At 50.4% G+C, this 27,481-nt stretch overlaps 15 protein-coding genes across 15 annotated transcripts, besides 1 other annotated feature; 9 read left to right on the top strand and 6 right to left on the bottom strand.

The window, feature by feature from the left end:
- Positions 1–27,481: part of a sequence feature (contig 1.105 755..277183(-1)) that runs on past both edges of the window.
- Positions 880–1,936, top strand: ANIA_06178 (elongin A domain-containing protein; the record flags this gene model as incomplete). Its single annotated transcript, XM_658690.1, has 3 exons — positions 880–937; positions 995–1,071; positions 1,124–1,936. The coding sequence occupies 3 exons, from the start codon at positions 880–882 to the stop codon at positions 1,934–1,936; spliced, it is 948 nt and encodes a 315-aa protein (XP_663782.1).
- On the bottom strand, positions 2,262–3,013 carry ANIA_06179 (NEDD8 family protein RUB1; the record flags this gene model as incomplete). Its single annotated transcript, XM_658691.2, has 4 exons — positions 2,262–2,673; positions 2,734–2,816; positions 2,885–2,939; positions 3,003–3,013. 4 exons carry the CDS (start codon positions 3,011–3,013, stop codon positions 2,577–2,579), a joined length of 246 nt encoding a protein of 81 aa, XP_663783.1. The 3' UTR covers positions 2,262–2,576.
- ANIA_06180 (uncharacterized protein) lies at positions 2,619–4,604 on the top strand (the record flags this gene model as incomplete). Its single annotated transcript, XM_658692.1, has 5 exons — positions 2,619–2,693; positions 2,892–2,924; positions 3,435–3,569; positions 3,619–3,913; positions 3,973–4,604. The coding sequence occupies 5 exons, from the start codon at positions 2,619–2,621 to the stop codon at positions 4,602–4,604; spliced, it is 1,170 nt and encodes a 389-aa protein (XP_663784.1).
- ANIA_06181 (60S ribosomal protein eL42) lies at positions 4,834–6,130 on the top strand. Its single transcript, XM_658693.2, has 4 exons — positions 4,834–4,891; positions 5,372–5,464; positions 5,529–5,713; positions 5,779–6,130. The coding sequence occupies exons 1-4, from the start codon at positions 4,889–4,891 to the stop codon at positions 5,816–5,818; spliced, it is 321 nt and encodes a 106-aa protein (XP_663785.1). The 5' UTR covers positions 4,834–4,888; the 3' UTR covers positions 5,819–6,130.
- On the bottom strand, positions 6,084–7,590 carry ANIA_06182 (UDP-glucose:hexose-1-phosphate uridylyltransferase). The gene is made up of 4 exons (XM_050611753.1): positions 7,450–7,590; positions 7,165–7,349; positions 6,341–7,106; positions 6,084–6,286 (listed from the first exon to the last, which is right to left on the bottom strand). The coding sequence occupies exons 1-4, from the start codon at positions 7,548–7,550 to the stop codon at positions 6,181–6,183; spliced, it is 1,158 nt and encodes a 385-aa protein (XP_050466985.1). The 5' UTR covers positions 7,551–7,590; the 3' UTR covers positions 6,084–6,180.
- Positions 8,135–9,419, top strand: ANIA_06183 (F-box protein). The gene is made up of 4 exons (XM_050611752.1): positions 8,135–8,337; positions 8,386–8,749; positions 8,800–9,165; positions 9,217–9,419. The coding sequence occupies exons 1-4, from the start codon at positions 8,287–8,289 to the stop codon at positions 9,315–9,317; spliced, it is 882 nt and encodes a 293-aa protein (XP_050466984.1). The 5' UTR covers positions 8,135–8,286; the 3' UTR covers positions 9,318–9,419.
- Positions 9,773–11,380, top strand: ANIA_10777 (glycosyltransferase family 1 protein). Its single transcript, XM_050611750.1, has 3 exons — positions 9,773–10,347; positions 10,405–11,043; positions 11,107–11,380. The coding sequence occupies exons 1-3, from the start codon at positions 9,782–9,784 to the stop codon at positions 11,375–11,377; spliced, it is 1,476 nt and encodes a 491-aa protein (XP_050466983.1). The 5' UTR covers positions 9,773–9,781; the 3' UTR covers positions 11,378–11,380.
- Positions 11,806–12,937, top strand: ANIA_10783 (NAD(P)-dependent oxidoreductase). Its single transcript, XM_050611747.1, has 2 exons — positions 11,806–11,902; positions 11,957–12,937. Exons 1-2 carry the CDS (start codon positions 11,855–11,857, stop codon positions 12,857–12,859), a joined length of 951 nt encoding a protein of 316 aa, XP_050466982.1. The 5' UTR covers positions 11,806–11,854; the 3' UTR covers positions 12,860–12,937.
- Positions 13,950–15,782, bottom strand: ANIA_06185 (CoA-binding protein; the record flags this gene model as incomplete). Its single annotated transcript, XM_658697.1, has 3 exons — positions 13,950–15,031; positions 15,329–15,643; positions 15,698–15,782. The coding sequence occupies 3 exons, from the start codon at positions 15,780–15,782 to the stop codon at positions 13,950–13,952; spliced, it is 1,482 nt and encodes a 493-aa protein (XP_663789.1).
- ANIA_06186 (Rad4 family protein) lies at positions 15,931–18,821 on the top strand (the record flags this gene model as incomplete). The annotated part of the gene is made up of 1 exon (XM_658698.2): positions 15,931–18,821. The coding sequence occupies exon 1, from the start codon at positions 15,996–15,998 to the stop codon at positions 18,819–18,821; it is 2,826 nt and encodes a 941-aa protein (XP_663790.1). The 5' UTR covers positions 15,931–15,995.
- On the bottom strand, positions 18,990–21,033 carry ANIA_06187 (uncharacterized protein; the record flags this gene model as incomplete). Its single annotated transcript, XM_658699.1, has 3 exons — positions 18,990–20,594; positions 20,671–20,906; positions 20,952–21,033. 3 exons carry the CDS (start codon positions 21,031–21,033, stop codon positions 18,990–18,992), a joined length of 1,923 nt encoding a protein of 640 aa, XP_663791.1.
- ANIA_06188 (HD domain-containing protein) lies at positions 21,103–21,953 on the top strand (the record flags this gene model as incomplete). Its single annotated transcript, XM_658700.2, has 2 exons — positions 21,103–21,254; positions 21,310–21,953. Exons 1-2 carry the CDS (start codon positions 21,206–21,208, stop codon positions 21,951–21,953), a joined length of 693 nt encoding a protein of 230 aa, XP_663792.2. The 5' UTR covers positions 21,103–21,205.
- On the bottom strand, positions 22,318–22,912 carry ANIA_06189 (bis(5'-adenosyl)-triphosphatase; the record flags this gene model as incomplete). The annotated part of the gene is made up of 2 exons (XM_658701.1): positions 22,318–22,791; positions 22,856–22,912. 2 exons carry the CDS (start codon positions 22,910–22,912, stop codon positions 22,318–22,320), a joined length of 531 nt encoding a protein of 176 aa, XP_663793.1.
- Positions 23,285–24,805, bottom strand: ANIA_06190 (Mob1 family protein; the record flags this gene model as incomplete). Its single annotated transcript, XM_658702.1, has 2 exons — positions 23,285–24,496; positions 24,569–24,805. The coding sequence occupies 2 exons, from the start codon at positions 24,803–24,805 to the stop codon at positions 23,285–23,287; spliced, it is 1,449 nt and encodes a 482-aa protein (XP_663794.1).
- Positions 25,157–26,770, top strand: ANIA_06191 (GTP-binding protein; the record flags this gene model as incomplete). Its single annotated transcript, XM_050611729.1, has 7 exons — positions 25,157–25,277; positions 25,357–25,440; positions 25,496–25,507; positions 25,560–25,656; positions 25,715–26,246; positions 26,299–26,578; positions 26,745–26,770. 7 exons carry the CDS (start codon positions 25,157–25,159, stop codon positions 26,768–26,770), a joined length of 1,152 nt encoding a protein of 383 aa, XP_050466981.1.

The raw sequence follows: 27,481 nt of genomic DNA, 5'->3' as shown, positions 1-27,481 counted from the left end.
TGGGTCCAATCCGACATATAATGCAGGGTCTGCCTCCGCTATTAAGCACGATCCACGATCAGACTGGCATCAAACCTCCACAATGGTTTGCTCAGCTACCAGATAACGAAAGTGTAGTAACACAGAAGGCTGTGGCTAACAAGTAGGCCTACCTGACGAACCCCTCTATAGCATTCCAAGCATTCTTGCATATTTAAACCGCGTGAGTACCCCGCAAGTGCTTTGCTATTATCGTTGCTAGTGTAAGCCAAGGACCTTAATCACTTTCCCGCCTAAGTTAAATTGAGAACCTAAAATCATGCCTTCATGACTTTCGCCATCTTCACCTCCAGAAGAATATACTGCAATGAATAATCGCATTTGAAGTCAGAAACTGTCAAGTCAACCGTTCTATTCATTGAGTATGCGCGTTAAGTCAGACCCGCCACAGTTTTTATTTCTTTTTATTTCTTTTTGTTTTTTTTTTTTTTTTTGTTTTTTTTGAGAGGCTGTTTGTCAAGATAAAGGCTGGTATAGGGAAACATACCGTTCCCCAACTTCATTTACATGGCAATTGGGCGCTCGTAGCTGGATTGGTCAGTGATACATTGTGGATAAGCTTTAGAATGACTGTATTTATAGAAGAGAACAAAAGTGAATTGAGATAATAAACCTCGATCGTCTAAATAGAGGATCATGTGATGTCATCCGCTTTAGGCTGGACCGACACCGCCGTCGGCCTCATATAAAGGTAACCGTAGCTCGAATATCAATTCACTTGCCCTGTCTCTATTGTCGACTTGCGGGCGATCGGTGCGTACAGGTTGCTAGTATGATATGTTATAGCTCGTTCATGCTCTTTTCTTGGTCTCCCTTTGGTTGTCATTCAAGCTGTCCAAAATGTCGCCCCCGACCTTACGCCAGCTCTGTATTGCAGCTGCGATTCGGAACGTGAAGTGTGAGTGGACGCTTAATAAACATGGACACTTTTATACTGACCACACACATTTCTTAGATCTCAATGATATTGGCAACATTCCTTATGCGCTTGCCCGTCCTTTCCTTCTGAAGATTGAGAGCCCAGAGAAGCTAGTCAGTTGGCCTCTACTTACTACCTAGTGTCTGTTTCTGACCGCAAGCCCAGAGATCTCTCGAACTACAATCACCACATCTCATAAACGATGATGCTGAGCTATGGTTGGAGTTTCTTAAGCGGGATATACCCAATCTAGAGGAGTACCAGTTACCAGAGCAGCCGGACTGCTGGTACGACCTGTATTGCGAACTGCGAGAGGAGGTACAAAGGGGAGTCGATGAGGATGCGGAGAAACTCAAAATGGCCCTCGATGGCTTAAATTCAGAACGAGCGAAGCATAGTACCAAATTCGTGGCCGACCGACGGACCATCGGCGTCCCGCGAAGCCGGACAACAGCTAGGCATCGGTTTAGTACATTCGGAGGCTTCACGCCGAAGAAAAGCAACATATTTTCGGCTACAAGACGAAACAACGCCCTGACTGTCCCTACAAAGCAACTTAACAACAGGGCGACGCAGGTGCGGCAGGCTCCGCGCTCCCTGATAGAGGAACATCGTCGACCTGCTGAGCCGGCCATTGCTCGGCGACCACCACTACGAGCACCTGGGCGCTCAAACTCGCAAGATGCTCCAAGTACTAGAAGTTACAGCAGTCCGTCTGGTCTTAGCTCATCATTACAGGAGAGGGAAGCCAGACTACGTGCAATCGCTTCGGGCCACGTTAGAACCCCCCTCCCACTACAGTCATCGAGACCTGCATCGACCAAAACTTCGTCGGGCGCTTCCCCTACCTTATCCGAGTCTCAACTCGGTGCGACTACCAACTCCGAACCGTCAAGGCTTTCTCCACCTCGAGCATCAATCCGAAAACGACCCGCTCGTAACCTTTTCATCCAACCGAAAAAGAAGAAGGTGAACTGACTTTCTCCTTGACTTTTACATATTTGTACTCATCGTTAGCAATCGGCGTTTGATGGGGGTTTACGTCTTTGGCTACGAACTTTGTGACTTGTTCATTTTGGTGTCAATGGGCTTAACGGTTAATGGCTTTCTCGTGCGGTTATATATAGTCTCGGGTCTCTGGAGCCGGGCGGCGTTGGAAACGCCGTGTTTCGGTGCTGTCCCTGTTGCGGTCCTCAAATCAAATTCCACATGCTTTACGCCTATACTTGCATTCATCACATCCGTGTCACGGCCACAAACTCTTACGTATCTGTGCAGTCGGCTTACTCGTGTCGAATGGGAGACTGAAAATATTTGTTATCAATGTTCCACATGGCACATAAGGTGAGTGCGCCCTTGCGGGCGCCGTGTTATCATTTCATACTAAGGACCCCGGTTTCATGGCACTGTTTTCCTACTCTCCAGCGCCAGAAAGACTAGTCCAGGACAAACACGCTCGTCTTCGGATTGGGTATATCAAGCGCAAACCACCTTGCAACACTTGTTTCACGCCTCGTTCTAATATGTGGCCCAGTTCGGCATTGTTACCACGGTCGGAGAAATCACGGTTCGCTTGCGCTTTCATGGAGATAAGTTGTTCGGTTGACCAGCACGAACTCTACTGAAGGGCGGCGCAGCCGCCACGGAGAGCAAGAACGAGATGCAGTGTCGCTCCACCTTCGAGGTTGTAGTCTTGGGCGGTCTTGTCATCGGCCCTACGGAGCAAGGAGAAACGGTAAGCATGCTATCAAAGGTGTTCAAAGCTTGACACGTACATCTGCTTCCCGCCGAAAATTAACCGCTGCTGGACGGGCGGAATTCCCTCCTTCTCCTCGACCCGCTCCTTTATCCGAGACACCTTACGTAGAGAGATCAGCACCTTCGAATGAGGTTACGCAGGGTAGCGAGTCTGCCTTGTTTGAATACCTTGTAGTCAGGCTCGATGTCCAGTTCAATCTCCTTTCCGGTAAGTGTACGGACCCTGAACGTTGGAGATCTCCCGTTAGCCGCTGCAACCGAATGTATGCGGAAAGTGTATTCTCACTTGATCAACATCTTGAGAATGCGATGCTCTATTCGGTACCTGGAAAAAAAATTCTTGGTGGACTGAGGTATAGTTGAACGGAGTTAAATGGAGGTGATAATGAGGGGGAAGAAGAGTCAGGTGTTTGATAGAAAGGGTTAAGAGAGGGATGACGGAAAGCTCGCCATGGTAGTGGGGTTTAGTGGGGCAAATCAACACTAGTAGGTACAGAGTATTGAAAGCGATGCGTAGCATAGGCTTCTATCAGGAACTTCGACAAAAAAAATTAGAAGCGGCGTCGAAAGGACAATTTGGAAAAGGCGATGGCTTTCTTGTATAGCAAGCTCAGAGACTAAGATGTTCTTGACCTGTATCACAGTGCACGGAAAAGGAATATACCTTGACCTGCAGTAGCCCACGCTCTTTACCGCTATATATAACCCACTTCCCCAGACCACAGGCGATTCTGTCAAAAAGACCGGTCTTATGTGCGTCCGTTTCTCAGCAATGGCAACTGCTTCTTCCGTCGTGTCTCAGCAAGCAACAAATCCCTTCACCCAGCTCCTTCTCGACTGCCAGAATGACCCTGTAGCATCGTCCTCACAACTAGCAAATGAACATGCTAACACCAATATAGAATATGATCCAAGCCCGATACGAAACGCACCGGACAAACAGAAACGCCCAGTTCAAAGAAAAACTCCTCCATGAAGATTTCCCTGGCTGGCAAGTCGACGAGATCTTACGCAAACTTGTCGCGCAGTCGAAGGCTCAGAATGAAGACGCAGTACCAGCACCGGACCCGGCATCGACGAAAGCACCAGTAAACTTCGCTGACCATCGTCACAACTTGAATCTCTACGCTCGGCCACCAAAACATATTAAAGAGCTTGTCGCTGAGATTCAGCAGGAGATCCATGATATAGCACCTTGTTCGTACCAACCCAGGTTCTCCATTTGAATTTGAATGAGGTCTGCTCACACCGACTAGCAATCTGGTTCACACCTCCTGAGTCGCTGCATATTACATTGCTGGAGATAGTCAATTCTCGCACTCAAGAAGAGGTTGACGCTCTAGCTGGACGGCTGTTACAAGACGGCACCGCTCTTAAGCTCGTCAACTATGCATACGACAACAATTACTGCGTGCGCCTCATCAAGCCAATTATTAGTTACGACGCCTCGGCAATGGCACTGAGTTTCGTACCTGTCACTAGCGAGGCCACAGCCGCAGACAAACAGCAGCCTGAAGATGCGTATACCTACCATCATTTACGGCGAGACCTGGCAGCCACGGTCCTTGAGTCTGGAGTTGGACTGGCGGCCAGGTATATTGTGCCTTCAGCGCATATTACGATCGCGCGATTCGTGACCCAAGATGGATTTTTGCTGGATGGTCGGAAAGTGGACAGGAACAGTGTAGCTGAATTAGTCCAGAGGATAGAGAGAATCAATGCAATTCTGAGGAAGGAGTACTGGCCCCAAGAAGGTGGAGAAGGGAGTACGCGAGCGAAGGGGGAATGGGTTGTTGGGCAGGAGCAGGGTTTGGAATTTAATAAGGGGACATCGTGGTATGGGGGTGGCGACAAAGTGCTTGTTGGAGGATGCTTGGGGTTACAATGAGTTCAGTATTTCGGAAAGATTTAGATGGTAAACATAGGTAAGAGTACACAGGCTCACAAGGACAGTGATCAAAATGATGTTAAAGCGCCTGAGGCACAACCGTGGAGCTGGTTAGATTCGCTGGCGGCTATGTCTTGGCCGGACCGGAAAGGGTTAGATTGTCCACACGCCGATAGGGCCGTTCTAAGCGAAACGAAATCCCACAACCAAGCCTGACCCGACTTGATCTCCCGACAAGAGACCACTAACGACCAGCAACCCGCGAGCCGGCAAAATCAGTCAAAATGGTAAGACGCGATATTTTCTTTTGAGTGCGTTGTCGGTCCCTGGATTATGGAGAAAAATCGTTTCGAGAATATCAGTCTGTGCGGAACTATTTCGATGTGCGGCCATGACGACTGCGGCGACGAGGGAAACGACGGGAAACAGTCTCAAAATGACGATTGACTTGTAATATAAGGCCTCGTCAAACCGAGATGCAGGGTCATGCGGAGTGACGCTCTGGAAAATGACGGGCAAGGAAAGAGAAGGCGTATGACGACGGACTTTTGAATGTCTCGAATACAGCGTGCGAATAAGATTGGCCTCAAATTGCAATACACGACGGCGATATTGTGGCGCTATCGCCTATACTTTGAATCTCGAAATCGATTCAACATTTCTTCAACGACCAGGGACACGCTGCACGACTGAGCACAAACTCTAATCGGATTATATCTCTTCAGTTGAATTGCATGCACTAAAGCTGACCAATTCCCGTGCAATAGGTCAACGTTCCCAAGACCCGCAAGACGTACTGCAAGGGCAAGGAGTGCCACAAGCACACCCAGCACAAGGTCACCCAGTACAAGGCTGGAAAGGTGAAGACCACCGCATCCCTCCGACACGCACTGAACGAATACTGATATGGATGCGACTCTCCAGGCCTCCCTATTCGCCCAGGGTAAGCGTCGTTACGACCGGAAGCAGAGCGGTTACGGTGGTCAGACCAAGCCCGTCTTCCACAAGAAGGCCAAGACCACCAAGAAGGTCGTCCTGCGTCTCGAGTGCACTCAGTGCAAGACCAAGAAGCAGCTCGCTCTGAAGCGCTGCAAGCACTTCGAGTTGGGGTACGCTCTCACATCCATACAAACGATCCTTAAGGTGTTTCAAGCTAACATGCTTGTCCGTACAGTGGTGACAAGAAGACCAAGGGTGCTGCTCTTGTCTTCTAATTTTGCGATTTCCTTGTTCGGCTCTGGGTTCTGCATTGCACGCTGCTATTCCGGCGGGCGGAAAGCATATGATATTGGGCAATGGAAAATGAAATAGGATTTCATATTTAGAAATCGAAAGAAATATTATGTGACTCCGGACGACTGATCGGGTCTCTTGACGAATCCCATCATTTTCCTTGCTCCCTCTCTTTCGACCTTGCTTGCCTCAACCTGTCTTCCGTTTCTTAAATATTATGACCATTGTAGACCTGCCATTTTTTTGAGATGACTACTCATGCGCGTCATCCACCTCTTTTTTTATATATTTTTTATATCGCATCGTTACATACTACTACTTACACGTCTACATGGGATGTCCTCTAGGAATCCAACTTCTTCCGATATAACTCACCCCCACAACCCCGTAACCTTGCGGCCGCCTGCTCGGGGGTGATATCGCGCTGAGGCTCAGCCATCAACTCATAACTATGCCCTGTCAACACCCGCTCACAAAATTGCGAATGGTTTCGAAGAACTTACCCAACCAAGAACTTTCTCACCGTTGCACTCCTCAATAATGGCGGATAGAAATGCAGATGCAGATATGACGCCTCAATCTCCTCCTCAGACCCCTCCAAGGGAGCTTGGTGAATCCCCATACTGTACGGGAAATGTGTCTCAAAGAGGTTATCGTACCGCCTAGTAACTTCAGCAATCGCCTCCGCAAGCTGCGCCTTTTCATTGTCATCGAGATCAACAAGAGCACGCTTGTGCGTCTTGCTAATGATCATAGTCTCAAACGGCCAGATAGCCCACCAGGGACAAACGACCAGGAATGCATCGTTCTCAAAGACTACGCGTTCCTGCTTCTTGCTCTCGAGCGCGGCATAGTCGGCCAGCATGTGTCCCCCATTATGTTCGCGGCGATACTTCTTCATCTGTTCCAGTTCGGCAGCGAGCTCTTCAGGGAGAGAACTGGTTGTCCAGATCTGGCCGTGCGGGTGCGGGTTCGAGCAGCCCATTGCCGCGCCCTTGTTCTCGAAGATCTGCATGTATCGGTACTGTTCATTTGGTTTGGCGAGGCTTGCTGCAGGAGAGCCAGAGGAAATGGTGAGTTTGGAGGCGGCGGCGGCAAGGGGGCTGCTTGGGGACAAATGCGCGATGTAGACGTCTGTCCAGGCGTTGATGACGGGGACGATCTCGACCGGTGAGAGGTCCGCTAGGGTTAGGTTGTGGGCGGCGGAGAAGGTGAGCACGTAGCATTTTCCGGTGACCGGGTCGGCGCGCAGAAAGAATGATTCGGTCTCTGAATGGCAGTTAATGGATGTCATGAAGATGCAGGGTATTGTCTCGCTATGACGTACCGGTTCCGGCTTCTGGGTGGTAGGGCGCTTGTTCCTCCTTGACCGCGCTGTAGTCATTGACGAAGATAAAAGTCTTTTCGTATTTGGGGTTGTGGTCTCCCTGTGCGCGCTTGTTACCAGGGCAAAGGTAGCAGGTAGCGTCATAGTCAGGCAGGGTTGTCTTGGAGGGTGTTTCTTGGGCGCCTCTGTCGCCAGGTTAGGCTACAGTATACATGGTTCATCTCGCAGTCCGCTGAATTCAAGTGACAAGCGTTTGAATGAGATAAAAGGGAGGTCATCACCTACTGCCAGGGACGTTTAGTACGGTGGGGAGAGACCAGAACATAGGCTCCACGAAGAGGATTATATCTCCGGTGGGAGATATCGTCGAGGACGCTTTCAACCATTTTTAACAGGATATTGATTATTGAATTAACATCAAGATACAGTAGGGGAAGAGGAGTGACTAATTGAGAGGAGAGAATTTATTAAGGGCGAGCCCTTGGGTTTAAGGACATGTGGAGGTGAAGACCGCGGGGAACCGAGAGGTGAATTCTTCCGGGCGCGGAGGGGCATTTCCTGTCATAATATGACGCTACACCACCTACCATTTGCTGGGACGGCTAATTTCCTTCGGGACATTTGCTTTGCGAGGTCCAGGGCTATGTACACTTGATCTGAGTAGGATCTGTGCCTTGAGTTTGCTCTGGCGATTGTTGAAGATACGGTACACGAAAGAAGCCCCAGGCTCAGCACGGCATATTACAGCAAGCGAACATTTAACGCTTGGAAATGCTTTGAGCACGGTGCAGTATTATGACCCTCTGGCCCTTTTGTATGGAGTCAGGAACACGGGCGGAGCCGAAAAGATTGTGGCCGACTCGGGCCGACTGAAGCCTGAGGCACAAAACTGACGTCACGAGGGGCATCAATTGTTGGTGTGGGCATCAACAGTCAAGAAGACCCTCCATACTCATACGGGGAGAGATAAGTCGCAGATTGCCGTTGGGCCACTTTAACAGGGGTACTATATCCCAATGAGGACATGGACAGCTCTAGGTTTTCCCTTCCAGAGTAGTTCAGATAAAAGATCCTTTTACATCTACCCCGCACTGCGAGAGTGAGCAAGGCATCCATGTTACAATGGCAGCGGAATCCACGTCGGGACTGCATCTCTATTCACTACCTAACGAGGTACTTCCGACCGCTATACTGATAAGAGTGTGCCTAATTGTATGATAGGTATTTGTTCAAATTCTATACCCGTTCAGTACCCGCGAGCTCCTCCATCTAGCAACGGTCTCCCAACGCTTTTACGCCCTAGTTTTACGTCTCCTGCACTACCGGCTTCTTCTTTCAGCACAGTTGACCGACTATAAACTGATTTTAGAATGTTTTCACCCGACATCTAAACTGACAGAGCCCCACGTCTTCTGTAAATATCTCGGCACGCCATGCCTTAGTGATAAGTACGAGGGAGAGGGCTCGCTTTATGAGAACATCGACACAGCTCAGCAACTTGGAAGACTTGGAACTCTCTACTCAATCTTCAAGCCAGTAGAGACAGAAGAAGAGACAGAAGAGGGCTCAGCTGCGGTGGCATTGGGTGAGTGTTCAAATGCGATACTAGGCTCTCTACTGGGCTGACCGGTCAAGATCCGGACTCACTCGCAGTACGACGACCTATCAGCATCGAAAGCTTTGAAGATTTCTCACAGTTATGCGTTGTAGTGAATGTGGTGAAGGTTCTGCCAGGAACGGATGTTCTCCTGAGCGCCGTCAATGTTGAGGACGGCGTGATTAGGCTGTTCCGAGACTGGCTAAAGGGTCAGAGCAATCGTCTGCCAGACCTACAACCTCACACATCCTCCGAGAGTCAAGGTGAAGTTCTGTGGGTGGACCAAAACAGGAACGTCGGCCTGAAATTTCGGGTCAGCGACGTGACCAAACTAGATTCCAACTTCCCTGTGCTCGTCCATCGTGACGACGAGACCTTTTCAAGCTATGAAATTGTGATCGATGGTACTCCAAACTGTTTCTTCACTACAGGGCCGAGACTGACATGGAATATAGAGCTTCATATTCGCACCACTCGTCTGCTCTTGACAGTAGAACAGTCGCTTCAGGAGCAACAGAGTTACCCTAAGGCTGTTATCTTCACGAGTATGGGCTAAATCTTTGGCGATTGCTCGTAGATATAGAGCTTGTTGTTTGAGGATTCTTCTATAGAGGTAAGATATAGTCTGATATGCTAGTAGAATATATTCCACTTCAATGAATAATCTTACAGCTTTGTATGCTGATTCCTGATTTGCATACTGTGTGAGATGATACTCTTGAGTTTCACATATTGCGATGGAAGACTGGATACGATATTTTGCGATATTTCTTATCTGACTTTTTGCTTGAGCTAACCAGAGGCATGTGGTTTTATTAACAAAGACTCGCTCATTGTACGTGAGACTGTTGGCTGAGACTCCCCTTTCTTGTTATTCACTCATACAACCTGAAAGAAATCTCATGTCTGCACTGCTACGACGCCTATAAACCCCGTCCAATCTTCTTCTGAATCCTCCCATTATTCATCTCGCCTCGCTTCATCCGTTCCATTTCTCGCCATCGGTTCAACCCCCAAATAATGGCGAAACCGACTGTCCTTTTCGTAACCAACCAAGAGCTAGGACAAGCTACAGTCGTTCTTTCAGTAGCTTATGAGTTCCTCATCCGTCAATCCTACAACGTTCACATTGCCTCGTCCCGACAACTAGAGCCAGAGGTGTCCAAGCTAAACGCCCAAGCTGCCCGGGCTACCCAGCTGCAGTCCTCATCCACAACTGCAAACTTTCATACCCTTCCCGGCCGAACCATGTTCGAGGCAGCGATGAACAGGGGTAACTCATCCAGCAGCTCGTCTGGTAGCTGGTTCAACGCCCACAACATTGGCTTATTCGGCGCTCGTCAAGCTTATACCATGTTGTGTGGTGTAATGGTGCCATGGACTGGAGACGAGTATATTGCGGTTTACCATAGGTGCATTGAGATCATCAAGAAAGTGCAGCCTCGCATTGTTGTCATTGAACCTCTTTGCGCTCAAGCAATTGACGCTTGTCGAACATTGCGTTGTAAGTATGCGATTTTGAGCCCGAATACCGTGAAGGATCATGTAGTGCAGCCGATGCTAGGTAATCTTTGGAAGTTTCCGGTGTATGTATTAGCTCTAAGTCTTTCCCATTAGCAGGCTTACACTGACAAGTGAGATAGTCTTTGTTCTGGGTATTCTTTTCCCCTACCCTGGAGACACATCCTGCCTAACGCATTCCTCGCCATTTGCGCCGGACTTACATTCGCGAACTCGCGTGTCTTCAAAGCCATCGACGAACGCCGCCATGCCGAAGGTATCACTGGGCCGTACCCCGTCATGGCATCTTTGGCGAAGAACCCAACACCCCTGCTGATAGCTTCGCGTCCGGAAATCGACTTCCCTTGTTTCGTCCCAGACTCTATTATAAGCTGTGGTCCAATCTTGCGCCCCTGTGCCCCTATTAATGAGGAGTGTCCGGAGCTAGCCGAATGGTTATTGAGGGGGCCTACCGTTCTGGTTAATTTAGGATCAAACGTGTGCTTCGACCGTGACCAGACGAGAAAGTTCGCGCATGGTCTGCGCATGCTCCTAGACGCTCGGCCTGACATACAAGTGCTCTGGAAATTGAAGCCGGACCGTAAAGTGGAAGCTGCGCTTTGGATTGCGGAGGCTGTCGAGGGGATTTTCGATGAAGTGTTTGCTGGACGTGTGCGTATTGAGGAGTGGCTCCCTGTCGAACCGATTTGCATTCTCGAGAGCGGGCAGATCTGTTGTATGGTTCACCATGGAGGTGCGAACTCATATAACGAGGCTATACGGTAAGGTTTTTGAAATGAATTTTGTGTAGGAGAAGATCTTCCTGCTAATCAACATCTACCTAGGGCTGGCGTACCGCAGATAGTCCTACCCGTGTGGTTCGACACCTACGACTTCGCAGCGCGCGTGGAGTACCTGGGAGTGGGAGTATGGGGAAGTAAGATGAGTGCGCCTGCAATCAATGGGCCGGAACTAGGCAAGGCACTCCTCTGCGTCTTGCATAGTAATGAATCTTCCACCATACGAGACCAGGCGAAAACGATTGCAGCAGAGATCGGCTTCTCGGAAGGACGAGTCGTGGCATGTGAGAAGCTTCTCGAATTGATAGAAAGATAGAGATGGGGCGTTTTTCTTTGGTATCTGCAGGTACTGGGTTGGGCTTGCTTCAATGTACGTTGTTGAATGACCTCCTATTAATCAGCAAAAGTAGAGTTCTAGCTGTATAGTTGGTTCGATGTAGAGCTTCGGACGATATCGGCAGCAGTAGGGGGCCGCACCAAGCCTGCCATAACCTAGTCTCCGCGATACCTAAGCCCGGGTCCAGCCATGGCACATATAGATGTGAAGGTAGGCTAATAATCGAGTGGGACAAATACGTAACTCAAGAAACAAGCTTCTAGACCGGGGCAGAGTGGAGAAACGATCACTTGTGAGTCAACTTCGAAGGCCCTCTCTTTTGGTAAGCAACCGGTTAATATCTGAACCGGGGCATACTTATAACAACTGCATAGCCTCTCGACATCCCTCCTCAACAACCGACCACACTTATTCATCGATTCCAAATTAGGAATCATTCAGCATCACACAGTACAAATGGCATCCGAAACCGTCGCCTGGATCGGCCTGGGGAATATCGGCCGGGTAAGTCACACTGCCCCTCATCAATCAGAAGCCACAGCTCACATTTGACCCAAGGGAATGAGCCGCAACATCGCATTGAAAGGACCCCAGAAGACACCCGTGATTCTCTACAACAGAACGGCTTCTAAGGCAAGCGCTTTCGCAGAGTCCATCAACGCCGAGAAACCCCAAGCGGCTGTCGCAGTTTCATCTCTCCCCGCAGCCGTTAAAGACGCCTCTATCGCCTTTATTTGCGTCGGCGATGACTCTGCTCTCGATCAGATCATAAATACCATCACTTCAGATGACTCTCCCGACCTCCAGGGTAAAATCATCGTCGACTGCTCCACTGTCCACCCAGACACATCCCGCCGCGTTCACGCGACTCTCTCCTCGAAGGGCACGTCATTCATCGCCTGCCCCGTCTTCGGTGCTCCCAACGCCGCAGATGCAGGCCAGATGGTTGTTGTTCCTGCAGGTTCCCGGGCGGCAATCAACCGCATCCAACCCTTCCTTGAAGGCGTCACCTCCAAAGCTGTTCTGGATGTAGGTCCCGAGGCGGAGAAAGATGTTGGCCGCGCCTCGCTACTCAAGGTGTTAGGAAACACATTCATTTTGAACACCGTGGAGACGCTGGCGGAGGGCCTTGTTGCTGCTGAAAAGTCGGGCCTAGGTATTGACGTGTACCAGCAGTGGGTTACTACCATGTTCCCTGGCCCCTTTGCGAAGTATGCAGAGCGCATGGCGACCGGGGAGTACTTTAAGCGAGAGGAGCCGCTGTTTGCGGTTGACCTAGCGAGGAAGGACCTGAGACATGCTGCTGATCTTGCTAAAGCAGCGGGGATGACTCTGCCTAGTGTCAAGGTGACGGACGACCTTTTGAAGGTTGTCAAGGAGGAAAAAGGGGAGAAGGGGGATATTGCGGGTGTTTATGGTGCCATTAGAAAGGCGTCTGGATTGCCATATGACAACCAGTGATTCTGTGTATGTGGACAGACATTGAGTGCTTTATATAGTTGACTAGTTGTTATCGTTACATTTTCAATTGCTTGGTTATACTACATGCTAGCATTAAAAGCCCTAGTCTATGTATTCCTTCGCTTTTTGAATGCAAGCCAACCGAAGGTAGACTATACCCTCCAGGGAATGATCTAATCGATGGTCCGGTTACGACTACCTCTTCTTCATCCTCCTAGTCCAAGAATGCGCTCCTAATCGCGTTTAATGAAAATGTCCCGCCTGAAAACTGACTGAACGTGAAGAATAAAAATGCAAAAGCAAGGCATGCAACACAGAGAATGCAGGGCACCCGTGGCGCGTACCCTGCTATTCCTAAGGACCAGCCGTGATCAAGCTGTTTTATCCCTTTCATAGGACTTGTTATAAACCAAGTTCGCCTTTGAAAATCATGGAAATGCAAAAACTCGCGAACCCTTGCTGCCTTCCTACCAATACTGAAACGACCCAACCACAACCAAACTACCCACGACATACAATAGAGGAAAAATGAAGTTTTCCCTACCTACATTAATAATTTCATTTTTCATTGCCAGTGGGATTGCGGCACCGGTGCAATCGGTTTGTATTGCCTTTATTTAGATATTCTACACCTCTTTCAGGTTAGGGCTAACTTCATGAGGTACGAACAGAGCACACCGATCGTCGCCCGTCAGCTTCAAGGAGGGACTGCACTTGAGATGTTGGCAAATTCTGGTGGGATTGGGGGCGCTCTTTCGTACGCGAAAATCCCTGTGTTATCGGAATTGAGCAAGTCAGGGTTGGGCAAGTGAGTGAGTGGACATCATTTGTTGAGATCGGATAGGATGCGTTAGGTAGAAGAAAGAAGTTCTTGTATGTTTGGTATCGATATCTGGTTCATTCTTAATCTGATGAGGGTCATTGCTATCGCTAGTTATCACTGGGTTATCATGCAGAATAAAGATAAGGACAAAGCGTGTTGTCGTGATCATGTCTCGTGATTGGTCATCAAGGGCTGGATATAGTAAGAAGTCGAGAATACAAAGTGGGTGTGGCAGAAAGAGTGTCGGGAAAGGGTATAAGAGCAATTTCAATCTTCAAGGTCCATGTCCAAGTCATCTTCGACTTCCACGCGCGTTCCTAGCGCCTGTCTACCTTCCTTTATCATAGCTTGTAACTGACGATTCAAGCGTTGCAAGCTTGCGTCCTCTTCGCGCTCTAACCGCCGTTGTTTAGCAAGGTAGCGCTGAGTCTCTACAGAGACTGGACTTTCGCGCGGTTTTGCAGGCGCGGAAAAGGGAGGATGTGGGATGAGCGTCCGTCTAGATGGACTGCGGCGATGAACCACACGGCGAGGTGCGTGGCTTTTACGTGCATGGGAGCGAGCAGAAGGCGTCTTAAAGCTTGAGGCGCCTTCGTTTGGGGAAATCATGACCCAGCTCCCACGGAGGGCTTCCTCTCCAGCATCAAGCGGATATTCACCGGGAACGGAGACAGCTCTTTTTTCGGCAGGTGGAGGCGACAATGATGAAGATCGGGGAGGAATAGTGACAGGGTGAGGTGTGGATGAGCGACGGTGTGGGTAAACTTCTTCGGGTGTACGTTGTGGAGGGTCGAGCGAGTAGCCTCGGCCACCACCAGCATAGAATCCGCGAAAAGGCCCAGACCAGCAAAAATCCCAGACCTTACCTACCATATTGAGGACGGCTTGGCTCCATCGGAACGGCCTAGCTTCGGTCGCCATGTGCTCGGGCGCCGCGGCTTTCTCGTCTATACCGGAGGGCGAGGCAGCGATGACCAAGGAGGGGTCTTCACGACGGCATCGTTTGCGACGGAAATCATCAACAGAATCCGTCATACTTGCGTCGAGAGGCGTTCGAGGGTATTCACGATAGCGACTGGGACGATGAATATCATGGTCCTCGTGATCATAAGCCTCTTCGGGGTCCTCGAAATAACTATTCACTGGCGGTGGAGGCCGATGAGGCGTCTGAAATACATCCACCCGGCTATTCTCCTGAGCCTGACGGGACCGCTTACGCTGGGATATGGAGATGGAGCGATATAAAGCGGAAGATGCTGACGGCGTTGGGGGGACTTGGAAGAGAGGAGACGGAGCGCCGACGAGATCAAGGTGCGGAGGGATGGGCGAGTCGAAGAGAAAGGATGAAGCTTGCATGATCATGAACCATTAGATTACTTGATGATTTGTAAATGCATGAGACGTAGACTGAGTGGTGAAAGACCGAAGATGATGGAGATGGTAAGTTGCAGGAAGAGAAACGAAAAGGCGGAGTTTCCCCAAATCAAAAAGTGAGGAGCTCCAGCAAATCCCAGCCACCAAATTCACAACTGCCTCAGTAAATGTCGATATTTAGATCTACTCCCTTGTACTTAGGCTTTACAATCTCTGGCTTGTCCAGTTCACACCAGCAGCCTCTAATCCCTCTTCACCATCCACCAACACACACCAACCCTCCGATCCGCGACCTCCATCACCGGCTACCACCGCTTCAAAATGCGACCGCGCAAAGTCGAGTATTGCGTCGTCAAATGTCCCCGGTTGTAACCAGACGGCAGGGATCCCGACAGAGTGAGCTTCCTGTAGCAGAGGAAGTGTTACTGCAGGCGGTGTCACCACCGACAGCGAAGTCTGCGACGGGGAAGACAGCAGGCGAGGCGATGCGACGGTGTCGTAAGAATGTGAAGGCGAGAGCTGAATACTGGGGGAGCGGGGATTTAGAGGAGTCACTGGCAAAGAATGTTGATGGTACCAGGCTAGAACTAGCACAGAGTCAGTATGCAGTCCACATCTTGATCCAGGCTTAGGGCTCGTACGTTTGTAACCAAACTTGTGAGAGTCATTGCTAGCCCCAGCGACGGCGAATCGAGGCGATGAGAAGAACCGTTTGACTGCTTCCATCGTGCAAAGTAGAACTCGTGCGGAGTAAAGGGAGGTCGGGTTTTGTAGATGAAGACTTGAAGAATGAGGGGCAGCTGTCATCATTAAATACCTCCGGATCGTCCCTCGATTTCATCATTTCCAGACCTCGGTTCCTCATCACATTTGACACCTTCAAATGCATGTTCTTCTATCCTTTTCCGATTAATTACCTTTATTTTTCCTGCCTTCTGGATGCCCCCTTTTATTCGGTCCAAACGCCAGTCCTCTGAGCACAATACCACTTCCAATCGCCATGCTACCACTGCGGTGACCACGCCCTCCGCCAGCACCTCTCTAACACCGGCCTCCGACTCTTCTTTAACACCCGTTCCGACCGACCTTGACAATGATTCCAGTAATGAAGATAAGAAGGTTGTTTCAGATTCCGATGTTACAGACTCTGAGGAGGTCGACTGGGAAGATGCCATTCATACCGCCGCTCCCGCCACCAGCTTCGTCTCTCCCCATGAGAACTTAGAGTTGACATTAGACCGCAATGAGGTGCACCTAGAAGATATCCTTCAAGGTCAGAAAGCGCCGACGAAGATTGAACGCCAGATTCGAATATTAATACATCGCCTGCACGTGCAGTGCCTACTCGCCCATAATGCCATACGTAACGACTGGATCAACGACCCAAAATGCCATGATATTCTGCGGCAGAGGCTACCCCCTGCAATCCAGGCTGAGATACAGAAATGGCGCCGAGCATCTGGTCTGGAGCCGCCCGAAGCTCCGAAAAATCCGCCATCGCAGGAGAAGAAAGGGAAGCAGAGCAAACACCAGGTCAAGTCGCAGCAACGCGATTGGGGGGAGGATTCGTCCCGGCAGGAATCCGGTCAACCTGACCTGAGCAATGGCGATCCCATAATCTACCTGATGCGTATCCTCGCTGCGTACTGGAAGAACAAATTCAAAATCACCGCGCCAGGTTTGCGGAAACATGGCTACCGGCCCATGTCCCAGCTGCAGACGCAGATTGCCTCTTTTCATAAAGACAAGCATGATCCTGAGCTGTACGGGGAGAAGATCCCCAGCGTCGAAGAGTTCCGACAAGCTGCCGAGCGCATGGAGGGCTCTCGCGATCTCGGCGCGCAGCTTTTCACTGCGCTACTTCGTGCAATTGCAATCGAAGCTCGTCTGGTTGCTAGTTTGCAACCGCTAGGCTTCGGATGGACTAAGGCAGAGGCCCATACCTCTCCAAAGTCAAAAACAAAGCCGAAGCATACAAATCTAGAATCAGATGGGGATGGTTTTCCTGATAGTGATGAAGAAGAGGACGCTCAGCCTTCCTCTCGTGGCCGTAAGGCTGCGCCACGGTACGACCAGGACCTTCCTTTTCCAATCTACTGGACCGAGGTAGTATCTCCAATCACGCATCAAGTCATCTCCGTCGATCCTCTGGTGCTCTCCAATGCCGTGGCAGCTACCCAAGAGCTCCAAGCAGCTTTTGAACCGCGCGGCGCTAAAGCTGAGAAGGCTAAGCAGGTAATTTGTTACGTCATTGCATTCTCAGCCGACAAGACCGCAAAGGATGTCACAACTCGGTATCTGCGGAGGCGGACCTGGCCTGGAAAGACCAAGGGTTTCCGACTGGGGAAGAAAGGGCCTGACGACGATCTGTTAGATTGGTTTCGGGTCCTTCTACGCAATTATGAACGTCCATATAAGGACCGCACTGCCGTGGACGACATTGAAGATGCTAAAGATCTGGTTCCCAACCGGCCGACAAAAAGCAAGCCAACTAATGAAACAGTTGACACTCTACAGAGCTTACGTACATCCTCCGAGTTCGTTCTGGAGCGCTTTCTCCGCCGTGAGGAAGCTCTCAGGCCAGGCGCTCTGCCTGTCCGCACCTTTACCCCAGGGGGCAAGAAGAAAAATGCCAATGGCAACGGTGCATCTACGCCAACAGAAAGCCCCAAAGCTGAAAATGTCTATCGCCGCTCTGATGTAGTCAAATGTCAAACCGCCGAAAGCTGGCACAAAGAAGGCCGCGAGCCACTACCCTCAGCGAAGCCCCTCAAACACGTCCCCATCCGCGCCGTCACCCTCCTCCGTAAGCGCGAAGTCGACGAAGAAGCCCGCCGCACAGGCCAGAAACCCCTTCAGGGTCTTTACTCCTTTGAACAAACGCAGGAAATCATACCTCCTCCCATCGTAGATGGCATTATACCAAAAAATGAGTACGGCAACATCGACTGCTTCGTCCCGCGAATGGTCCCTAAGGGTGCAGTACACATCCCCTTCTCCGGTACCGCGCGTATTTGCAAGAAACTAGGCATCGACTACGCCGAGGCTGTGACGGGGTTTGAATTCGGCAGCCAGATGGCCGTCCCTGTTATCGAGGGCGTTGTTGTCGCGGCCGAGAATAAGGATCTCGTTGTGGATGCATGGCGCGCTGATAACGAGGAAAAACGACGCAAGGAAGCGCGAAAAGCTGAAGCGAAGATTCTCGCGACCTGGCGTAAGTTCTTGTTCGGGCTCCGAATTGCGCAGCGTGTGCAGGAGGAATACGCAGAGGATGAGGAGGGCCATCTACCCGATGCGCATAATCCCTTCGCTAGCCGGAAGGCATCGACACACGCACGAGGCCACACTCAGACACCAGCAGAAGAACAACACCCAGCAGGCCTTGTAGATGAAGAGGAAGAAGAAGAAGAAGCTGATCGCGGCGGCGGATTCCTCCTCGGAGACGATCATGCTGATGATGGTGATCTGATCATCGAAGTGAGACAGCCGCCTGTGCGACGGGTCCAGAATATCTCTTCCGAAAATGAGTCGCTTTCCGGAGACGTCGGCCGAGGCGGTGGATTTCTTCTCGATGGAAACAATGATAGCAATGACGAGGGTCAGCTAGCGCAAATGAGAAAACCCCCTGTGCGACGAATCCCGAGGATATTGTACAGAGATGGGTCTCCTGTTCTTGAAGAGGAATCATCACCGGAAGAGTATACGGAGGATATATCCCCTCCACCACAGAAGCGCAGACGCACGCGGAATTCTAGGAAGACTTAGGGGAGGACGCAATTTTTCATCAAATCTTAGTTCGGAGTTCAGGTTTCTTGGAGGAGATATGGATATTTGCCTGGCGTTTTGTTACGGGGTAGGACTTACTAAATATCTAGAGGCTTGTGGTTCGTGTATTAAATGGTTTCATTACGCTCTAAAAACAGACAATCAATATCACCATCGCCCCCGGGAACGCAAAGGCGACCCTAGTGCAGCGTGATTCAAATCGTCTTTGGTATGGCCTTGCCCGAAATTCCCATCCGCGCTAAGATCAAAGTCCTCAATCGGATTAATATGCACTGCTGGCGACGCAACAGGACTTAACGCAATACGCGGCCTAGACTTGAATACACTCGCGTAATCAGCCTGTTCCTCGAATAACTCATCCCTTGGGGTCGATGCGCGGCTCGGGATATCGTAAGAAGGCTTTGGAGGCGTCTCGAATTGATTTACGGGGAAGGAGGCGCGGGATTTGCGAGATTGTCGTGGTGGACGCGGAGGGTCACGGGGTGGAGGAAGCAGGGACATGGATTTCCGGGTGCGTTCAACTAGGGTGTAGGATTCTCTGGGTGGTTCTTCTTCTGGACTTGAATTTGTGGAATCTTTGACGGGGTTTGGTTCCGCTTGTGGAGGGCTCTCGGGGATCCCTTCAAAAAAGGACATGGATCTGCGGGTGCGTTCTGTGAGCGTGAATATTTCCCTGTGTCTCTTTTTGAGCGACTCTTCGTCAATGTAGTCGGAAGCGTTGGATCCGGTAGGTGGTTCGATAACTTCAGGTCTTTCGATGGGTGGATATGACCTTGATGTCTTCGGTTCGGGCTCTGGCTCAAGCCCGGAAATGGGGCTCGGCGAGCTCTGTCGCTGTCTCGAAACGCCATTTATACGCTCCATTGCTGTCGAGAGGGAGTGCAGGATGTTTTGATCGTCGACGTCAGGAGGCCCTCGGTTAACAGGTTGCCGTACTGCCTTGGAGATGCTGGCAATGGTGAGGTTCTGGTGGTCCCGGAAGATCAATTGAGGGCCCTTGTTTGTGGCTGCAGGCTTTGCTGGTGATGCCAGTCCTGAACGCTTGAGTGAATCTGAGTACCGACACCAATGTTGTAGACGTGCTCGCTGTCGCGAGACTCGGGTCTCGAGATCCAGTATCAGATCAGAGCGGGTTGCGGTGGTGCGGAGTTTATCAACTGTAGATGCCATGGCTTGGGACCAGGCACTATCAAATGGGAGCTCTAAGAAGGCGTCTCGGCTGCTACTAAGACCCCCGTAGAGTAGAACGTTAACCCATTCCACGCTTCCTTGCCAATTAGCTCTCGTCTCGTGGGCAAGAGCCTCTATTTCAGTGTCCCGTACTCGGATGGCATGGGTGTCAATTGCGGACCGGGTGTCGAGTTCCTCCTTCTTTCTGTCCAACAACTGCGAGAACTTCTCATGGGTATCACGAACACGCTCTCGGCGCTCGCTGAGTGTACTCAGCGATGCCCGATGAGCAAGAATCAGCGGTAGAAGGCGCGTGTATTCTTGCCGTGTCAGGCCGGAGGTCAGTGATAAGTCGATTGCCGGATTGCGGGTTGAGATTTTCCTCCGTAGCACGTTAGTAGAGAAGACAGCTAGGAGCTCGTCGAATTTCTCGCCCTTGCAGTCGTCCAGCATGGACTTGCGGAGGATGGTCTCGCGGCCCAGATCTCCATTCTTTTTTAGATCAGACAGAATGCGGTAGAGGGCAGCCCTTAGGTTCACAGATTGCAGAGGCTCCAGTGGCGGGAAGAAAGGACGGAGTTTCTAATGTGGTGGGCATCAATCCATCAGCTCCTCGGGTTCTTCAGGAGCAGCGGTATGAGCGGAAGACTGTACCTACATCGCGAGCTGTCTCTGGATCCCAAAGCGCGACCAATCGAAACAAGATCCATTCAATAGCTTTGACGCGCTGGCGCTGGTTCTGGGACGTGGGCAAGAGAGTGCGTGGTGTAATGCCGGGCCAGTCTTCAAGTTGGTCGAGCTCCAATAATTGGAGATTGCGGATCAGGACGGTGTGGAAAGATTGAGGAGGCCAATTGGAGGGTTTTGGTCGGGGATTTTTGGACGCTTGCATTTCTGTTTGTTTGTCAGTGATGTCAGAGAGGATGAGTGATTGCCTACCTATCAGATAAGGAACGTGAAGTTGATAGAGGTTGTCAAAGGGATTGTTTACAGTGGAGAGGAAGCGGCGGCCATGGTTCATTGTTTGGTTCCGCAGTCAACTCGTTTTGCTTTTCTTCTCCACACCATTCTCTCTCACTTCTTGCCTCCAGTCCTCTCTTTTATCACTTATTTCTGCTTTTTTTGAACATTCACTTCTGCTGCCTAAGCCTTCCCCTCCGTCCACTTGACATTATCCAAGTCAGCCTTTTAAAATGGGCTCCCAACACCCCTTCGAACAGTCCCTCTGGACCCCCCAGTCCGGTCCGTTACGGTCTAATTTACAAGCAGTTTCCTTGCCAGTGCTGATGAGAAACAGTCCTATCCACACTCCCTAACCCTCCCGAAGAGAACTCCACCTCTCCAATCCCATTCTTTCATCTCCTCGAGCGATTAAAGACGACTAAACGCGAGGGGTGGCGCCGGTTCAACATTAACGACGGCGAGTCCATCTCCGATCACATGTATCGCATGTCGATGATGACCATGCTCGCCCCCCCTTCTCTCGCCGCTCGCCTAGACCTTCCCCGCTGTATGAAGATGGCTCTTGTTCATGATATGGCCGAGTCGCTCGTTGGTGATATCACTCCTAATGACCCGATTAAGAAAGACGAAAAGGCCCGTCGGGAAGCTGCTGTCATGGAATATATCGCCAACTCTCTGTTGCGCAATGTGCCGAGTGGAGTCTCTGCCGGCGACGATATCTTGGCTGTTTTCAACGAATACGAAGCGAATGAGACGCTAGAAGCGCAGTTCGTGCATGACGTTGATAAGATGGAGCTTTTGCTGCAGATGATCGAATATGAGCGGAGTTATGAGATTGACCTGAATGAGTTCCTGGGTGTTGCGAAGCGAATCCAACTTCCTGAAATCAAGGAATGGGCTGCGACAGTACTCGAGGAGCGAAAGGCGCTATGGAAGTCACGGCAGCAGCAGGAATCAACATCTGAAGCCACGACATAAATAGGAACCTTCAAGAGTACCAACTGGACCATGACCCTTGCATGATTCTCATACATGCATGAGTGAAACGGTGACGGTGAAATGTCTGACGATACTGCATCTTATTTTTCTTTTTCAATTCCTTTGTTAGGGGCGTTGTACTGTCGACGTTGAATAGATACCTACCAGCACAATTAGATATGGAACACAGCAAAAGGAAAGCTATATCCTCCACGCACCTAGAACAGCCAAAATCTAGAATAACTTCCGCTTCTCGAGCACGATTGCAGCGCACTTCCCTTAACCCAAAAAGAGCGATTGGTTCGTAAAGCCATAAATTCCGTCGCCCTAGAAGTTACCACTAATGACCATACATCAAATCCACTCAATCAAGAGGCTCCTTCTCCATCTCTCGCGCCAACATGATCGCTTCCGCCTCCATCTCCTCTGGGCCCCTCGCAACCCTCTCTTCATCATCAACCCGCAACCTCTCCCTATCATCCCCTTGCCTTCCCTTGAGTCCCCGCGCCAAATCCCCTTCCTCCCCATCTAACTTATCATAAATCTCATCGGTACTATTCAGATCCCTCTTCTTCCTCGGAATAATATGCGCATGCACATGCGGCACGCTCTGCCCCGCCTCAGCGCCATCCTGAATCGCAATATTCAGACTAGACGCCCCGTAAACGCGCTCAATCATTCGGCCGACATGCCGCACCGTTAAAAATAAATCGGCTGCCTCGGGGGGTGTTAGGTCGGAGACACGGGGGACGACTCGGCGCGGGGAGACTAGGACATGGCCGGGAAGAATAGGCTTCAGATTTACAAGGGCAAAGCTTAGAGGCGTCGTGTGGAAGACCTGTTGACAAAAACTAAAAGTTAGACGGTCGTACAGAGGAGAGTTGGGGTAGGGTGAAACGGACCTGTGGGGTGACGAGGAAGGGGCCGAAATGAATCGGGAGGCCTTTCGGGAGAGGCATGGATGGTTCTGAGGAAGGATCGGTGAACATCTATCTAATGTATATTCGTGAACAGATATGAGAGATTAAGTTGCAGGCGTGAACTTTCTAATGCGGAGAAAAGTTTAGGTGTTGGTGGGTTGGAGGAGGTGATGCGGAGAACGGTGGAAAAGGCGGAGGAACTATCCCATAAGATTACCAGCCCTCCACTTGTTGGTTGATTGTACAACAGATATGGGTATCATCATTAATTCTGTAGAAAAGTATATTACATGAATATAAATCCTGGGACGACCAAAAACATCAACCACCTAATGGAAAGCGCATGTTGCAATCGTAGTTTGAGCGCCGTTCGTCACATTAAAGGATAATTTGGTTTCCACATGTCAGCAATCAGTCTTTTTTGGCAGGCTCCTCTTCCTTCTGTCTTGATTCGGAATTCGTATCCGAGTCAGTTTCTGGCTCTGACTCCGACTTTGTGACTGCCGGGTCAGATTCGGAAGTGGCCCCTGGCTTCGCGTCTTCCGGAGCTACAGCAGGTGATTCTTCTTTAGCGATGTCCGAATGCGGATTCTCGTCCAGTTCTTGTGCTGCTGAAGACGCCTCAGCTGCCTCCGAGGCCTCGTCTTCCGGCTCAACCTCGGCAACGGTGATCTGAGATTCGGCACTCTGAGTAGGAGAGTCGACAGGTTCACCCGGCGATCCGCTAGAAGGTTCAGAAGGCAACTGCTGTTGAGGTAACGCTACCTCCAATGGCGGTTGCTGTGGTTGCTGTGGTTGCTCTTCGTTGTCCTCGACGCTCTCGCTGATTGTTGTAACGCGCGACCCGATGGAAGGGCTAGACTTGTGTCGTCGAGTGGTGGCACCAGTGCTTATCGACGCAGGCTCAACCTGATCTAGAGGAGGTAGTAATGATTCATTGTCCTTGCGCAAGATTGTCAATCGACGCCCGTCACCCTGTTCCTGCACATGCTGTGGTTGATGCGCGTCATCCCCCTCCGCTTCAGGAGGCACAGTATAGTTGTCCTCCGGAATAAGGTGGTAAACGTCGCAAACAGTTTTGAAAAACATATAAAGTCCATCATGACCCTCTACCTGCCAGAATACTTCTCGGTGCTGAAACCAAGCGTGCGCGAAGATGCGATATAGCCTCCGGAAGATATTGGTGAGGTGCCTCAGGCCTGCCTGCGGTCCGCCTCCAGACTCCGATCCCAGGGTGAGCCTGCTTGGAAAGTGTTTTGGTGACGTAAGAATATTGGTGGCCCAATCGAGAGTGTGACAGCAGTAGTCAATGGCGCAGCAGGCCTTGGGTGGATCATGAACGGCGCAAAGGTACTGCCATTCGGACGCTCGCATCTCGGGGCAAGTCTGTGCGGAGCAGGGAGGGTTTTCCGCAAAGAATGCGATGATGAGATTGTTAACTTTCATGGTTAAGAAGCGGCAGAGTTCGTACAGCCATAGTGATCGCTCAACACCTTCCGGCGGCTCCGCAAGCTGGCGGGCAACCTCTCGTTGAATTGGAACTACTGTGTCAGAGTCCTCGGGACGCGTGTAATGGTTGTAGAGCGCCTTCAGATGCTCTTGGAGTTGGAAAGGAGAGTCAAGCTGTACAGAAGCACATCCATGTCAGTAGGCTAGGGGTTCCCCAGGCGATTGGGTACCGACTTCTTTACTGACCTGCGAAAGGGGGATTAGCGGAGGACCAGCGGCCATCTCGCTGCTTTTCGAGCCCGGTCTGATCCTCCTTGTAGGTCCATCATCTGTGCCTGACGAAACACCCAAAAGTTGTAAATCCGCCTCTGCGCCGAATGACTCTCCCACAGAGGGTGACTTGGGTCCAATCTGCACCTCTGTGAACGGAGGAGGACTGGGCAGTCGTGGAGAGCTCGACGGGGATACTGCCGCAGTAGTCATAGTCAGGAAGGTGAATTTGGGAGAAATATATTAAAGCGAGTGACGGAAGGACAAAGAGCAAGGGGGGGAGAGCACGGCAGAGTGAAGCAGCAGACAGACCGGACGGAACCAGCCTTCTCCAACTGAATGGAGCTAGCTCCCTAGGTGAGTAAAGATAAACTCGGAAACTGCCGGGCGGTGAACGACCCATGACCCTCACAGCCCTAGCCCTATCTCCTTCCCCTCTTGGTAACGTCATTGGTTTGCCCAGATCTAGGTGAGGTCAAGAACTGCCCGGCTTTTGTGTACTTTGCTGCTGCAGACACAGTAGCACACTTTTCAATATTGTAGTGGCCATCTCATTGCCTCAAAATGGAAGACGATGATGCTCCCCCTGATTTAGTGGATGTTTCCCAGCTCCCAAAGTCTGAGCTTCAGTCATCGTCTGCGGAACTGCCCCCGCAGCAACGCGTGCCTATTACACTGGTGACGGGTACGAAGAGCATACTGTAGATCCATTCATATTTTGGCAGGTGCCACATTATGCAATGACTGACACCGTGCTCTGTCAGGCTATCTGGGCGCCGGTAAAACGACGCTGCTCAACTACATCCTCAGTGAGAAGCATGGCAAGAAGATCGCTGTGATAATGAACGGTATATGCCATATGCAACAGCTGTCTATACAGGCTTCCTGCTAACATGAAATTAGAATTCGGTGACTGTAAGTATCCAAGCGCTTAAGCCGACTGGCAAACTCAAACTCATATTGGCAGCAACGGACATCGAAAAACCCATGACAGTCAACCAAGACGGACAAGAGGTAACCGAATGGCTCGAAGTCGGAAACGGCTGCATCTGCTGTTCAGTGAAGTAAGTTTCCATATTTGTCCCTAGACGAATACGCAGTGGTGTTTACATCAGGTTGCAGAGACTCCGGGGTAATGGCCATCGAGTCTCTCATGGAACGCCGCGGTACATTCGACTACATTCTGCTCGAAACCACAGGTCTGGCAGACCCCGGAAATATTGCTCCGATCTTCTGGGTAGACGACAACCTCGGCAGCTCCATCTACCTCGACGGAATTGTCACTCTCGTCGACGCTAAGAACATCCTCCACCTGCTTGACGAACCTACGCCGGAGGAAACAGTGGCCGTGGAGAACAGCAAAGACGGTTCTGATCACGACCACGATCACGCTCACTCTGGACCAGTCCTGTCCATGGCACATATGCAGATCTCCCACGCGGACGTGATCATCCTTAATAAGACGGACCTTGTCACAGCGGAAGAGCTAGAGCATGTCCGGGACAGAGTAACAGCCATAAACAGCGCCGCCAAGATCCATGTCACAGATCATAGCCGCACGCCTCAGATCGAGGGTGTAGTCCTGGATCTACATGCGTACGATCATCTCGATAGTCTGGATTTCAGCCAGAAGGGCCACAGTCATATTGATCCGGTACGTCCATCCAGTAACATGATACACACAAAAGACTAATATATACAATAAGTCTATCTCAACAATACTCCTAACCCATCCGCCCCTGCACCACTCCAAAATCCCTCTCGTAGATGTCTGGCTGCGCTCTGTGCTCTGGGACTCAACGCTCCCGCTCCCATCTGGCTCCGAAGCTCAGAATCCCAGCTTTGACATCCACCGTCTAAAGGGGATTCTCGCTCTCTCTGATGGCTCGAGCAGAATTATTCAGGCTGTACGCGAAGTTTTCGAGATTCGCGACGAGGCCACTCCAACAAAATCCAGCTCAGCAGCGGAGGACTCTGATCGCAGGAGTCAGTGCAAGATTGTACTGATTGGACGGGGGTTGGGCGATGCCGGGCCATGGCAGAAGAGTTTTGAGGAGTGTTTATTGAGGGATTAACAATACTTGGCTAGTTACAACGCTGCTTCTAGTTCGAGACTCTGCATGAACTATACAATAGGTAAACATATATTTAGTAACCATTATGTCAGATGTACTGTAGATGCAAAATCTAGATCACCCAAGAGAGAATTCTTTTCAATTAATACAGTTCCTGCTAAGAATGGTAGACGGATGGGGTAGTACTCAACTAGTTAAATGCCGGGTCCAATCAACAGGTAAATCGACCAATATACAGAAATCTGACAAGGTGCGCATGCAAGAGCCCGAAGACAGAGGCGGAGAAGGAAACAGGCTGACGGGGAAACAAAAGAAATGAGATAAAAAACCCTCATAAGGACACTACCACAGTAGGGGACAGTAAGAACAGCGAAATAAGGCCAAGAAAAAGCAAATAATCCATCCATTCATTCGTGTATCGTCATGAGGGAAAAAAAGACAAAGAAAAGGAATAAGATATAAAACTGGAATAAACGGGAAGAGCTGGAAAATGCAGTCAGTTGAGACCCAAGAAAGCGCGAATTTCTCGAATCTGCCCGCTAATGCTCAATGAATTGAACTCGCCTGAATCATGCTAGGGTTGGTGCTTTAGGAAGACGGGAGTAGCGTATCAATCGAATTTTATGCATTTGAGAGACGGCCGCAGTCGGAATTCGATAAGGTAGAAAATGAAAAACAAGAAATCGTATAGGTCCAAAACAAAGAAAATAAGGAAAAAGCAATGAAACTCCGTGTTTCGCCGTCAAGGCCCGCTCGCTGCATTGTGCTGAAACGCAAGTAGGTAAGGAATAAGAATACAGCGCAGGATGACACC

This window comes from Aspergillus nidulans, chromosome I, assembly GCF_000011425.1.
Source record: "Aspergillus nidulans FGSC A4 chromosome I".
Lineage (NCBI taxonomy): Eukaryota > Fungi > Ascomycota > Eurotiomycetes > Eurotiales > Aspergillaceae > Aspergillus > Aspergillus nidulans.
Note: the sequence above shows the minus strand (reverse complement) of the source record. Positions and strands in the feature narration are given on the sequence as shown.

Coding starts and splice junctions, on each gene's coding strand:
- ANIA_06181 (XM_658693.2), top strand. Junction 5,465..5,528: donor CCCAGTACAAGGCTGGAAAG/GTGAAGACCACC, acceptor GCGACTCTCCAG/GCCTCCCTATTCGCCCAGGG. Junction 5,714..5,778: donor TGCAAGCACTTCGAGTTGGG/GTACGCTCTCAC, acceptor TTGTCCGTACAG/TGGTGACAAGAAGACCAAGG.
- ANIA_06182 (XM_050611753.1), bottom strand. CDS start 7,550: ATGGTTGAAAGCGTCCTCGACGATATCTCCCACCGGAGATATAATCCT. Junction 7,107..7,164: donor CCACCCAGAAGCCGGAACCG/GTACGTCATAGC, acceptor ACTGCCATTCAG/AGACCGAATCATTCTTTCTG. Junction 6,287..6,340: donor GTGAGAAAGTTCTTGGTTGG/GTAAGTTCTTCG, acceptor GACAGGGCATAG/TTATGAGTTGATGGCTGAGC.
- ANIA_06183 (XM_050611752.1), top strand. CDS start 8,287: ATGGCAGCGGAATCCACGTCGGGACTGCATCTCTATTCACTACCTAAC. Junction 8,338..8,385: donor TCTATTCACTACCTAACGAG/GTACTTCCGACC, acceptor ATTGTATGATAG/GTATTTGTTCAAATTCTATA. Junction 9,166..9,216: donor CTATGAAATTGTGATCGATG/GTACTCCAAACT, acceptor CATGGAATATAG/AGCTTCATATTCGCACCACT.
- ANIA_10777 (XM_050611750.1), top strand. CDS start 9,782: ATGGCGAAACCGACTGTCCTTTTCGTAACCAACCAAGAGCTAGGACAA. Junction 10,348..10,404: donor AATCTTTGGAAGTTTCCGGT/GTATGTATTAGC, acceptor CAAGTGAGATAG/TCTTTGTTCTGGGTATTCTT. Junction 11,044..11,106: donor TCATATAACGAGGCTATACG/GTAAGGTTTTTG, acceptor ACATCTACCTAG/GGCTGGCGTACCGCAGATAG.
- ANIA_10783 (XM_050611747.1), top strand. CDS start 11,855: ATGGCATCCGAAACCGTCGCCTGGATCGGCCTGGGGAATATCGGCCGG. Junction 11,903..11,956: donor GCCTGGGGAATATCGGCCGG/GTAAGTCACACT, acceptor ATTTGACCCAAG/GGAATGAGCCGCAACATCGC.